The following is a 14,121-nucleotide window of genomic DNA, read 5'->3' as shown; positions in this document are numbered from 1 at the left end:
AATCATATTCCTAGCATTACCTCCACTTCCCTGTCCAATTAAAATACTGCAAGAAAACCCATTCTGATAAGAAAGAAGAAAGAGAGACAGAGAGAGAAGGATAGAAGCTGGGAGGCAGGGTGGGAGATAAAGGAACAAAAAAAAAAATAGGTTTAATTGAAAAAATTTAAATGGTGACAAAAGAAAATGGGCAAAGGGAGAAATTTCTACAACATTAAGAGAACTGCTCTCTAGGGCAGGGACTGGCACACTTTTTCTGTAAAAGATCAGAGAGTAAATATTTGCAGTTTTTTTTTTTTTTTTTTTTTGGAGACAGAGTTTCACGCTTGTTGCCTGGACTGGAGTGCAATGGCACGATCTTGGCTCACCGCAACCTCCAGCTTCCAGGTTCAAGCGATTCTGCCACCTCAGCCTCCCAAGTAGCTGCGATTATAGGCATACACCACCACATCCAGCTAATTTTTGTATTTTTAGTAAACATGGGGTTTCAAGATGTTGGCCAGGCTGGTCTCAAACCCCTGACTTCAGGTGATCCACCCTTCTCGGCCTCCCAAAGTGCTGGGATTACAGGCATGAGCCACTGCACCCGTCCTATATTTGCAGTTTTGAGGCCCATATGGTCTTCCACAACAACTCAACTATGAAACTGTAGCTGAGAGCAGCCGTAGACAATAAGTAAATGAACAGCAGTGGCTGTGTTCCAAAAGAACTTTGTTTACAAAAACCAAATGGCAAGTCAAATTTGGCCCAGATTCATAGTTTGCTGACCCCTTGCTGTAGGGGAAAAAATTCAAAGGACTCAATACTGGCTACAGATAAATGTCTAATTAACTACTGTATAATCTGCATTTTAAAATAAAAGAAATACTCTTTAAAGTGTTTCCCAAATAAACATTTATGTAAATTATAATGAGTTCCATTTTCTAGGCATAACTACCAAATCCGATATTAAACTCTAACTTCTTTCCTGACTAAAAGTAATTTTTGTGAACAAAAGGAGCTATTGGTTGGGCATTTATAAGGTTTGGAAAGAAGATATACAGTATGCTTTGAGTCATTTAGCATGAATTTATTAGTAATAGCAGCCAAAGCACCAGGCAAAAGAGAAAAGACTAAAAGGAACTACAACCTGTTGGCTCCCCACAATAAATCAATTTCAATTGTTTATTCAGGCCAGTACTTGTGAGTGAAAGAGGCAATAAGGAATATAAAATTTTTATTTGTTCTCATTACCACCTTCTTCTAAGATTACAGATAGGCAACCAGGCGCAGTGGCTCATACCTGTAATCCCAACACTTTGGGAGGCCGTGGTGGGTGGAGCATCTGAGGTCAGGAGTATGAGACCAGCCTGGCCAACATGGTGAAACCCTGTCTCTACTAAAAACACAAAAAAATTAGCTGGGCATGGTGGCGAGTGCCTGTAATCCCAGCTACTTGGGAGGTTGAGGCAGGAGAATCGCTTGAACCCAGGAGGCGGAGGTTGCAGTGAGCTGAGATCATGCCACTGCACTCCAGCCTGAGCAACAAAGAGACTTCTGTCTCAAAACAAAACAAAACAAAACAAAAAACACAAAGATTACAGATAGGCTTTCCCTTGTCTATAATGATGAATTAATTACTCATAAATTTATTGAATTTATTTTTAACATGCGTAACTTCCTGATGAAATGCATTCCAAAACTTAATATTCTATTATGTGACCTAGTGTTTTAGTATTTCGTTGTATTGTTCCTAAACCTGCCTCTCTAAGCTCCACAAAAAGCTATCTCATGTGGTTAATTTTTAAACAAATGGAGTCTATATTCCTATTTTCCATTTTTTTTTTTTTGAGTCTGATCTTATCGATGTGTTACTCAAAAAATCTTATTTCTGACTGGATTCAGATTTAGAAGTAGAAGCTCGCAGAGAGGAAAGTCTGAATTTCTTGGCAATTTGTTCCTGGCGCTTCTGTTTAGCCTCCTTCATTCTCTTGGCCGAAAGTTAAGCATATTCTGCAGCCTCTTCCTAATTTTTCTTAGTATGTTGCTTCTCAGGCAATATGCCGCCATTTGTGCTGCAGGACATGTGGAGTAACAAGACGCTGAATCTTGGGTGCTTTGGTCCTAGGTTTCTTACCTTCTTTGTTTAAAGGCTTTCTTAAAACATACTGGCGGACATCATCTTCTTTAGAGAGATTGAAAAGTTTGAGGATTCTGCTAGCTCTTTTGGGCCCCAGGCAACGAGGCACCGTAGTATCAGTCAATCCAGGAATATACTTTTCTCCTTTTTTAACAATAACCAAGTTAGAACGCTCCAATTGGCATCCACAATGCAACCACAAACTGATTTTCTCTTTCTTTCTCCAGTTCTTCTTGGTCTGTAACAGGAATGCCCCTTACTCATTAGCAGGTGGACACAGCCATGAATCAAGATACCCCGCTTCATGGGGAATCATTGTTTGTCGTTACCACCACTGATTAGGACCACATAACCCTTCCATTCTTCAACCAGAGCATCAGCAGCAACTTCTGTGGCCATATGCTTCTCATAAAAAGAGCAGTTTGCGTTTATTGTCCACTTCAATGAGTTTCTGGCAGCCAGTGTCTGGGAAGATGTCCAGTTTCATCTTGAAGCAGGTGAATGCCCCCAAGGTGCCATGAAAAAGAGCTCATTATCCATTTTATTTAGTCATTCATTCACTCATTTTTAAAAAATCCTATCTCCATTGGTTATCTATTTTTTTCATATACCTTGACCATTATAACTGCCATTTGGGGAACTTTCTTGATCTCTGAAGTCATTGTGTAGCAGATACTACCAGCAACCCAACCATATTGCCTCATAATTCACCATTCCCTACATAATAATATCGGCTTACTATAAGTGTCTGTTACACTCTGCCTGAGCGCTTTCTCTAGCCAGTGAGTTTCAGAGAGTTAACAATTCCCAGGATCAGCCCTGGACCAACAACAAAGGAGAGTTGATAAATAAATACTCCAACTTTCTTGTCCTCTATATAGGATAACTCTGAGGTCTTTCTACCCAGTCTCCCAGAAGAAGTCTCCACAAGATTAAGATGACTGTTTTCCCCAAAGATAGGATTACATATACTGTTCCCTTTTACCACTTTGTAAAAGAACTGGTGCAGTCATTGTTTTCTTTTTCTCTTAAGATCCAGCAACGTATTGGAGTGGTGACTTTAGGCACCATCTAAAATGACTCCCAGTGGTCTTACTTGTTAGAACTGATACCTGAGAACCCACCATACTATATATACAATTTGTTTCTGCAGAAATGCATGACTTTGTACTTATTCACCACAGAAATAAATGTACCTGCTACTTCTGGGCAACAGAAATAGTATAAACCAAATTTAAATTTATCTTTATTCAAACAGAAAAATAAGGTATAGAAAAATAGGCCGAGCACGGTGGCTCACACCTGTAATCCCAGGTCTTTGGGACGCTGAGGTGGGCAGATCACAAGGTCATGAGATTGAGGCCATCCTGGCCAACATGGTGAAATCCTGCCTCTATAAAGTACAAACAATTAGCCAAGCATGGTGGTGCACACCTGTAGTCCCAGCTACTTGGGAGGCTGAGGCAGGGGATCACTTGAACCTAGGAGGCAGAGATTGCAGTGAGCCAAGATCGTGCCACTGCACTCCAGCCTGACAACAGCGTAAGACTCCATTTCAAGAAAATAAATAAATAAATAAGGAAGAAAAAGAATCTTCCCATCAAAATCCTTTATTCTCCTTCCAAAGGTAGGAAATATAAGAGCCCTATGTACTATTTTAAGTATCACACTTTGAACACGGAGAAGCCCATAGAACTGAGCCAAAATAGTTACAACAGAGTTAGACCCAAGTATATGTTGGGTCTGCATATACTTGCTTGAAGAACCACATCATCCTTTAGCCCAGGATACAGCCTTTGGAGATATTGTTAACCTTCCCCATTATCTTAACTCCCACTTCCAACTAGTCCCATCAATCCAATGTCTATAAAGTGTCTTATAGCCATCTCTTCTTCATTCCCATTAGTCCAATGCCAGTCTGTCTTTCCTATGACAAAAACTTCTAAGTTCCCTGTTTTATTTCACTTCTTTATTCTGGGAAATCTATCTGATAACCTAACACCCACATCCCATCGAAGACAGTTCAAACCTATGATAGGTCAAGTCCTGAACATCACATACAGTATTTATGTAAAACATACGAATGTTTACATTACTTAGACAACTCACCATTCCCTAAACATTTCATGTATTGTTATCTCTGTTTGGAATGAAGACTAAAAGTAAAACATTTGCCTAAAGATTAAACAAAATGTTTACCTGTCTGAAGCTATGTCACTGGCAATGTGATGCTTCACGCCTGACCCATTTTTAATAGAATCCTGTCTTGTGAGCCCAGGAGATCGACTTTTCTCCACTGCAGGTACAGATAAGTCACCTGAGGGTCCTTGGAACTGGGTCTGCTCATGTAGTTTTGGTTTCTTCTCCTGAGGTGCCTCCTCATTTCTTAGCCCTCGAAGAACCTTTTGATCAGGTTGCTGTGGTGTATTAGTTCCACTATTATAAAACCATGCTCCTGATTTAGTGAGGATTTCTTGTTGTTTTCGGCACAAATTACATACCCACATAACCTGCACATGAAGACATAGGGGGAAAAAAATTAGTGTTCCCAAAAGTTAAAAACAAACAAAAAGAGACAAAAATTCAAGCAAACAAAAAATTGTATGGTTATCCTTCTGAAGTTAAAACATAATCCTAATTAACTGCTACTGTAAATTAAATAATACATACTTTTTAAATTTTTCTGAATAATTCTAATGAAATAGACAACATTTATTGACCACAGAGATAGCAAACTAGAGTCCCAAATTGCTGATTGTTCGTTTGTACTATTTAATTAGTTTTATTTAAATTAGAGGCATTGTGTAACACACAGAAAATAGATTTTGAAGCTAGACAGTTGGGTTTAAATACCAACTCCAAAATTAGAAACTTTGCAACTTTCAACAAGGAACTGAACCTTCATATCTATAAAACTTAGTTTCCTTAATGATAAAATAGGGAAATAAAGATGATAATTTCCCTGTATTTTGAGGTTGAATATTAGAAATAATTTATTTAAAATATCTAGAATATTACTTGTTATAAAGAAAATCAGTGGTTAATATTAGGTTAACATTCTATCAGCAATTATATTATTCTTAAGGGGGCTTTTATTTTTTTCAAGTAGCACCTAATGGCTAAAATAAAGCTACAAGCCTTGTTGATCCTCTATAAAAAAACCTATTAATTGCTAATAATTTATAGTAACGCACTTGATATTTTTATTGTGGCAAAAGACACAAAATAAAATTTGCCATTTTAACCATTTTTAATTGTATACCTCAGTAGCAGTAAGTATATTCACATTGTGAAACAGATCTTCAAAACTTTTCTTGCAAAACTGAAACTCTACACCCCATTAAACAGCAACAGCCCTTTTCCTCTCCCCAAATCCCAGCACAACTATTCTATACTCAATTTTTCAACAGATATATTTTTCAGATTCCAGAAATCTAAACATATTGTAATTAATATCTCTGTGGCCAGAAAACCCTTCACCCTTTTCCGAAAAATCCTTTTCAATTAATCATTTAAAAAGTCATATTATCATAAAATAAGCATTCATAATTCAAGTGTGTGAGTGCTAAATGTTTTGTTTATGTCAAATACTTACAAACACAGCTCTCCAGGTTGCTAAACATTTTCTCACATAAAATAAATTACAACAGTATAGATAATCACAGTAAAAGGTTCAACACGGTGTTTTCAACTGACACAAGAATGTTTCTGTAAAATACCACGTAGATTTTTTATCTTATTGTCCATTATTCCAGTTCATAGTTTGTACAGATCTTATCACACAACATTGTACTTGCTCATTTTTATTATTTTTTTCTTTCATTGAATTGTATATACATTTCTTTTCTCCCCAATTAAATCTGAAGCTTATTGAAGGCAGGAACCACATCTTCTACTAACATAATAAAACCTTATAAATTATACAATGGTAAGATATAAATGTTTGCTAAGTTTAAGTTGTTTACAATTCTACTGGGGGAAATATGGTAATAATATATTTGATATTATTAAGCCAAGATGTATGTTCATTAATTTCCTAAAGAATTAGTCATAAATAATATCAACATACGTATGTATTTTATTTTTATAAGTATTTTGATGTGAAAACACCATTATTTCACTGAAATTAAAAAGAATATGCCTCATTGTTCAAATTTATTTTGCTATAATTGATTTGAATAGACATGAAATATATCTAACCCATCAACAGTCTCAAAATCAAATCTGAGTCAGCATCTCAGTCTTTTGATGCCATCTTGTGACAAATGCAAGTACTGCAGATCTCTTTTAAAAAGTCACGCAAAACAGAACCACAAAATAATGCAAAAATAAATGAAGTTTGAATTTCAACTTTTCTATTTTAAACAAGTTGTTATTTATGCATCAGTGATAATCTATTTTAGATTATTTTAAGATATAAATTTATCTGAATTAGGTCACACTCAGAGTACTGAAGAAGAGCATCCTTTCGTGCCTGGTAATCAACAATGAAACAGAAATGAGAGCTTGTGAGACAGACAATCATCCAATCACTATCATCTGCAGAAACAGTATTTTGCTGCTTTGTAGCAGTTGAAAAATAAAATTTTTCACACGGTAAGCAGGTTACTTAATGTATTTTAGAGCAGAGCTTCTCAAAGAATATAACAGGGAGAATAGCATCAGTATCACCAGAAGTGCAAATTCCCAGGTCCCACCCCAGACTTACTGAATAGGAAACTCTGGGGCAGTGCCCAGTAATATTTTTCCCCAAATCCTCCAGGTAATTCTGCCAGATTCTTCTTTAAAGCCACTCAGTAAATTGTAGGCTGATAAATAATAGCTCCTTTGGACAAATTCTCTATTTCTTATATTTCTGCTCCTTTTTTGGCTGTTCTCCAAGAAAGTATTCAGGTGTTCTGCAAGGCTTATGCTGCTACACAACCTGCAGCTCATCGAATCCATAGTCTGATTCTTCTCAACTTAGACAGACTTGTACTTCTCAAAAAACTTAATCTCACTTCAGTTCCCACAGCACTGCCAACTTCTCTTAGTCCCTGAATGATCCTCTATTTCTCTATGACACAAGCTGTGTACTCTGCAGCTTCTTCTGCAAAGTTATCTCATCCCTCACTATAGATGGGTGTCATGTCTGGGACATGTAGTTATGCTCATGCCACACTACAACAAAGGATAGTTCTGGAAGTCAAGTCTGGCCTTTTCTTGGCCTTTCTGAATCATGATGCACTGCCAAGTTCATTCTGAAGTACTTATGCCCCTGAAGGATGCTAGGGCATCCCAAAGGGTGATTCCCTTCCATGGATCTCAAATAATAATAAGAGTAAAGGTGTCCTTCAATTTAACCAAAATGCATCCTCATCCTGGGTCAAAGCCTGGAAAGAAGAGACTGGAACATACCTCTAATCATCTACTGGCCTCACCTGTCTTCTTTCTCTTCCCCTACAATATAGAAGAATAGAAGAAGCAAGCTTTTCCTTGACTTTTCTTTTCTGTATACCTAATACTTTCCTCAAATACCCTCAGGCTTGAAGTAATGAGCTTCAATCTTCCCATTTCATCGATTTCATCCCTTAAGCCATCCATTGCCTTAATGGCAAAGGAGAAAAAAAACGCCAGCTAACTGATAAAAGAATCTAAATAGGAAGGCAATTATAATATAATATATGTATTACACGTGTTTTGAACATTGTCGGCTATGTTCAGAGATTAATATTTGCCCAAGTACAAAGTACGGACCAGATACACCTCGAGAAAGAGAAGTCCTGGTAGCTTCTGGTTTCTGATAAAATGGCTGATTTCCCAGCTTTAGGCAGGAGTTGTGGGGTGGAAGGAGGAAGGCTGAAGAAGATAGAAAAGGAAGCCTGGGCTGATACTTAAAGAATGTAAAAGTGGCCAAGCGTGGTGGTTTATGCCTATAATTCCAGCACTTTGGGAGGCCAAGGCGGGAGGATCATGAGGTCAAGAGATTGAGACCATCCTGGCCAACATGGTGAAACCCCGTCTCTACTAAAATTACAAAAATTAACTGGGCGTGGTGGCACGTGCCAGTAGTCCCAGCTATTCAGGAGGCTGAGGCAGGAGAATCTCTTGAACCTGGGAGGGAGAGGTTGCAGTGAGCCGAGATCTTGCCATTGTACTCCAGCCTGGCAACAGAGTGAGACTCTGTCTCAAAAAACAAAAAAGTTAAAAGTGCAAGTTTTGAATATACCAAAATCAACCAATAATAGCTCTCAAAAGAAACAGCACAACAGATCAAAGGTAGAAGGGCTTGGAGTAAATATCAGAAACTAGAAAACAGATGGTTTAGCAAGTCACAGGGAACAAAGCATGGGATTGCTGAAAACATGAAACTGCTACTAAGGTTGAACTTTAACACACTATTTAAAGCATGTTAATATTAAGCTATTTCCTTTGAAAAGAAACAGATGGCATTATCAGAATTATTGAGGTATTCATTCAGTATGTGGGTATGCTCCAAAGAAATAGCAAATGAAACTCAACCAATTAAATTAGAGAACTGGGATGGATAAAATTACTAAGTATTAAGTTCTGTAAACTTACAATAAATAACTGGTTAAATAAGAAAACTGAAACAATCAGATAATTAAGTAGAAATTTTAACAGCTTCATAATTAATATGATGACTACATCTTCCAAGTTTTGACAACTGTAAATGCCAAATATTAATTAAAAGACAGGAAATGATAATAAAAACAAGACAATTAAGCTGAAAATACAATCATACATTATGCCATGAAGTTTGTATTACTAAAAATTTTAGAAATCTACATTATTATTTATCGAAACAAAATACAAAATTGCAAAGAAATGCAATGTAACTTGCACTTAAAGCCTCAGATACATTATAATTAAAATTATACTGAGTTTTACCACTTTGCCTAAATTTAAACTTTTAACCTTCTCTATTACTTTCCCCAAACTCTATTTTTACCTCTACCTATGTAAGTAATTTGTTTTATGCCATGATATAAATCTAAACTTTTAACCTTTTTTTGCTGAAAGCAGACATGTCTTTCAAAAGAAAGGCTGTTGTTTCTACACCCAGAATTTTAACTTATAAACGAATAAATAAAAATAAAAAACAAATGAAAGGAAACGAGCAGAGCTAAAGCCTCAGGCCCACTATGTCCCCAGCCAAAAAGCAGGTACCAGTGAATAAGAGCACAGGTCTTATGGTTTAGCAGAACTAGAAGTGCTCCATGTGAAATGAGAAACTGAAATTCATGTTCACTTCTGGATGCCTGGTGCCTTCTTCATTAATAAAAAAAAGCTGAAAAAAATGCCGTGGAAATCTCAACCTACACCTTCCTAGAAGCTGTAGGCTTAGGCAAGTGGGACACACTTGTAACTCTGACACTGAACAAAGCCTCCACAGACTTGGTTTATGTATATGAATTTATAAGATCACGAATGTAAAATATCACTAATATATTAATTTGCAATATCACACAATACCATGATTAAGGCAAGACCCCAGCTCATTAATGAATATCTGGTTCTGAATTGGAGATCCCAGAGACTGCATGAAGGCAACCATGAAATTATTAATATGGAAGAAGTAAGTTCAGAGGAAAGAGGAAGGAAGAAAGAGAAGAAGAGAGAGAAAGACAGGAGGTCCTAGATGGTTTCACAGTTGACTTCTCCCAATCACTGAAGGAATAGCTATCTAAAACTTATACAAAATATTATAGAAGGGGGAAAAATGGAAACTTCCATGATTCAATTTATGAGAAATTTTTAATGGCAATATCAGAAAATAGCAGTGGATCCATTTCCTGAATTGGCTGGTACAAATTACCCCAAACTGGTGGAGTAAAACAACAAGAAATGTATTCCCTCACAGCTCTGGGACCAGAAGTCCAATTTCAGTATCACCTGACCAAAATCAAGATATTAACAAGGCCACGCTCCTTCAGAAGGCTCTAGGGAAAACCAGTTCCTTGTCTCCTCTGGCAATCAGCTTCTGGTGAGTATCATCATTCCTTGGCTTGTGGCCACATCAATCCAATATTCAAGAACAGCATCTTTGAACTCTCTGTTAAATCTTCACATTGTCTTCTCCTCTGTGTTTGTGCACAGATACATATGCACTGATGATACAAGGGATTGCATTTAGGGCTGACCTGCATAATCTCCCTATCTCAAGATCTTTACTGTATCACATCTGCATCTTTTTTGAGGAAAGGGAAGAGTTGGGGGCCATATAAGATAACATTCATAGGTTTCAGGAATTAAGACATGGTTATCTTTAGAGGGGCCATTTTTCTGCCTACCACAGACAAAATTAAAGTGAATAGCCCAATAGTACAAGAGGAAATGAATGCATACGTCTTAAAATCTTGAACCAAATCCTTAATTTTATATAGCAAATATATATGAGAAAGAAATGAACAAAGACGAACCTACCATGACAAAGGGGAGATTACACCAAAGATGCAAGAATAGTTTAATTTCAAAAAACATATTAATGAAATTCATCAGATTATTTAATTAAAATAGAAATAAAATGACGTTATCAATACACATAGAAAAACCATTCAGCATTTATAAAATGCAAGATTCATTTGTGTGAAAACAATATAAAATCTAGCAACTAAATATTATAGAAATTAGCAATGATTTGACCTAGGAAAGAATATCTACAAAAACTCTATATCCCATTTTATATTTAAGAATTAAAGGTAAGAGCATTCCTTTTAAAGTAAGAAATGAGCAAAGGATTCCCAGTATCACCACCTCTGTTTAACACTGTATTGGAGATGCTAGCCAAGTAAATCTCTCCTCAATCTCTCTCTCTCTGTCTCTCTCTCACACACACAGACACACACAGACACACACACATACACACACGAGAAAGGATGAAATAAAACTGTCCTTATTTGAACACTATTTGATTAAGAACGTCATTTGATTATGATACAAAATGCAAAAATCTACAGCCAAAATATTGACTAGTAAGGGAGCTCAGTAAGTTTCCTCGATCAAATCATGATTAAGCAAAATAAACAGGATTTCTATACACCACCTATAACCAATGACAAAACATTAAATAAAATTTTTAAAGACGTCTGTTATAAAGAATAATAATAGGCTGGGCATGGTGGCTAGGCCTACACTCCTAGCACTTTGGAAGGCTGAGGTGGGCAGATTGCTTGTGCTCAGGAGTTCAAGACCAGCCTGGGCAACATGGCAAAACCTGGTCTCTACAAAAAATTAAAAAATTAGCTGGGCACAGTGACATGGCCCACCCAAGCTACTTGGGGTGGGTGGGGGCTGAGACAGGAGGAGCACTTGAGCCCAGCAGGTCGAGGCTCCAGTGAACCAAGAGGTGCCCCTGCACTCCAGCCTGGGTGACTAAGTGAGACCTGTCTTAAGAAAAAAAAAAAGAAAGAAAGAAAAGAAAATAACATACAAGAGTCCTCCAAACAAAAAGAAACCCTCCTGAGGATCCATTCCAACATGGCCGAATAGGAACTGCTACGGTGTGCAGCTCCCAGCAGGATCAAGGCAGGAGACGGGTGATTTCTACATTTGCAACTGAGTCTCTGCTGCTGATACTCAGGCAAACAGGGTCTGGAGTGGGCCTCAAGCAAACTCCAACAAACCTGCAGCTGAGGGGAAATATCTGGTTCTGAATTGGAGATTATAGAATTCCAATTGTTAGAAGATTGTTAGAAGAAAAACTAACAAACAGAAAGGAATAGCATCAACATCAACAAAAAGGACATTCACACCAAAACCCCATCTGTAGGACACCAACATCAAAGATCAAAGGTAGATAAAACCACAAAGATAGGGAGAAACCAGAGCAGAAAGGCTGAAAATTCTAAAAACCAGAGCAACTGTTTGACTCCAAAGAATTACAGCCCCTCGCCAGTAACGGAACAAAGCTGGACGGAGAATGACTTTGATGAGTTGACAGAAGTACGCTTCAGAAGGTCGGTAATCACAAACTCCTCCAAGCTAAAGGAACATGTCCTAACCCAATGCAAGGAAGCTAAGAACCTTGAAAAAAGTTAGATGAATTGCTAAATAGAATAACGAGTTTAGAGAAGAACATAAACGAACTGATGGAGCTGAAAAACACATCACAAGAACTTTGTGAAGCATACACAAGTATCATTAGCTGAATTGATCAAGTGGAAGAAAGGATATCAGAGATTGAAAATCAACTCAATGAGATAAAACAAGAAAACAAGATGAGAGAAAAAAAGAGTAAAAATGAACAAAGCCTCCAAGAAGTATGGGACAATGTGAAAAGACCAAATCTATATTTGATTGGTGTACCTGAAAGTGATGGGGTGAACAGAACCAAGTTGGAAAACATTCTTCAGTATATTATCAAGGAGAACTTACTCAGCCTAGCAAGGCAGGCCAACATTCAAATTCAGGAAATACAAAGAACACCACAAAGATACTCCTCGAGAAGAGCAACCCCAAAACACATAATCATCAGATTCAACAAGGTTGAAATGAAGGAAAAAATGTTAATGACAGCCAGAGAGAAAGGGCGGGTTACCCACAAAGGGAAGCCCATCAGAGTAACAGTGGATATCTCAGCAGAAACCCTACAGGCCAGAAGAGAGTGGGGGCCAATATTCAACAGTCTTAAGAAAAGATTTTTCAACCCAGAATTTCATATCCAGCCAAATTAAGCTGCATAAGTGAAGCAGAAATAAAATTCTTTACACACAAGGAAATGCTGAGAGATTTTGTCACCACCAGGCCTGGTCTACAAGAGCTCCTGAAGGAAGCACTAAACATGGAAAGGAACAACCGGTACCAGCTATTGCAAAAACACACCAAATTGTACAGACCATCAACACTATGACAAAACTGCATAAACTAACGGGCAAAATAACCAGCTAGGATCTTAATGGAAGAATCAAATTCCCACATAACATACTAACCTTAAATGTAAAATGGGCTAAAGGCCCCAATTAAAAGACACAGACTGGCAAACTGGATAAAGAGTCAAGACCCATCGGTGTGCTATATTCAGGAGACTCACATTCGGAGACACATATAGGCTCAAAATAAAGGGACGGAGGAAGATCTACCAAGCAAATGGAAAGCAAAAAAAAAAAAAAAAAAAAAAGCAGGGCTTCCAATCCTAGTCTCTGATAAAACAGACCTTAAACCATCAAAGATCAAAAGAGACAAAGAAGGCCATTACATAATGGTAAAGGGATCAATTCAACAAGAAGACCTAATTATCTTAAATATATATGCACCCAATACAGGAGCATCCAGATTCATAAAGCAAGTCCTTAGAGACCTACAAAGAGACTTAGACTCCCATACAATAATAATGGAGACTTTAACACCCCACTGTCAATATTAGACAGAAGAACGAGACAGAAAATTAACACGGACACCCAAGAATTAAACTCAGCTCTGTACCAAGCAGACCTAATAGACATCTATAGAACTCTCCACCCCAAATGAACAGAATATACATTCTTCTCAGCACCACATCGCACTTATTCCAAAATTAACCACATAGTAGGAAGTAAAGCACTCCTCAGCAAATGTAAAAGAACACAAATCACAATAATCTCAGACCACAGTGCAATCAAATTAGAACTCAGGATCAAGAAACTCACTCAAAACTACACAACTACATGGAAACTGAACAACCTGCTCCTGAATGACTACTGGGTACATAACAAAATGAAGGCAGAAACAAACATGTTCTTTAAAACCAATGAGAACAAAGAAACAATGTACCAGAATCTCTAGGACACATTTAAAGCAGTGTATAGAGGGAAATTTATAGCACTAAATGCCCACAAGAGAAAGCAGGAAAGATCTAAAATTGAGACCATAACATCACAATTAAAAGAACTAGAGAGAGGCTGGGGGAGGGGTGCCCGCCATTGCTGAGGCTTAAGTAGGTAAACAAAGCTGCCAAAAAGCTCAAACTGGGTGGAGCCCACTGCAGCTCAAGGGGGCCTGCCTGTCTCTGTAGACTCCACCTC

At 37.5% G+C, this 14,121-nt stretch overlaps 1 protein-coding gene and 1 pseudogene across 4 annotated transcripts in view; both read right to left on the bottom strand.

Annotated features, from left to right (window-relative positions):
* The window catches only part of RIMS2 (regulating synaptic membrane exocytosis 2), a 586,897-nt gene that overhangs the window by 512,301 nt on the left and 60,475 nt on the right, over nt 1-14,121 (bottom strand). For all 4 annotated transcript variants that reach the window (XM_033203197.1, XM_033203206.1, XM_033203199.1 and 1 more), the window contains one exon: nt 4,319-4,629. In XM_033203197.1, coding sequence (XP_033059088.1) covers nt 4,319-4,629 — 311 coding nt within the window. The remainder of the gene's footprint in view (nt 1-4,318; nt 4,630-14,121) is intronic.
* LOC117079395 lies at nt 1,865-2,606 on the bottom strand (annotated as a pseudogene).

This window comes from Trachypithecus francoisi, unplaced genomic scaffold (genome assembly GCF_009764315.1).
Source record: "Trachypithecus francoisi isolate TF-2019V2 unplaced genomic scaffold, Tfra_2.0 Lachesis_group7, whole genome shotgun sequence".
Classification (NCBI taxonomy): Eukaryota; Metazoa; Chordata; class Mammalia; order Primates; family Cercopithecidae; genus Trachypithecus; species Trachypithecus francoisi.
Note: the sequence above shows the minus strand (reverse complement) of the source record. Positions and strands in the feature narration are given on the sequence as shown.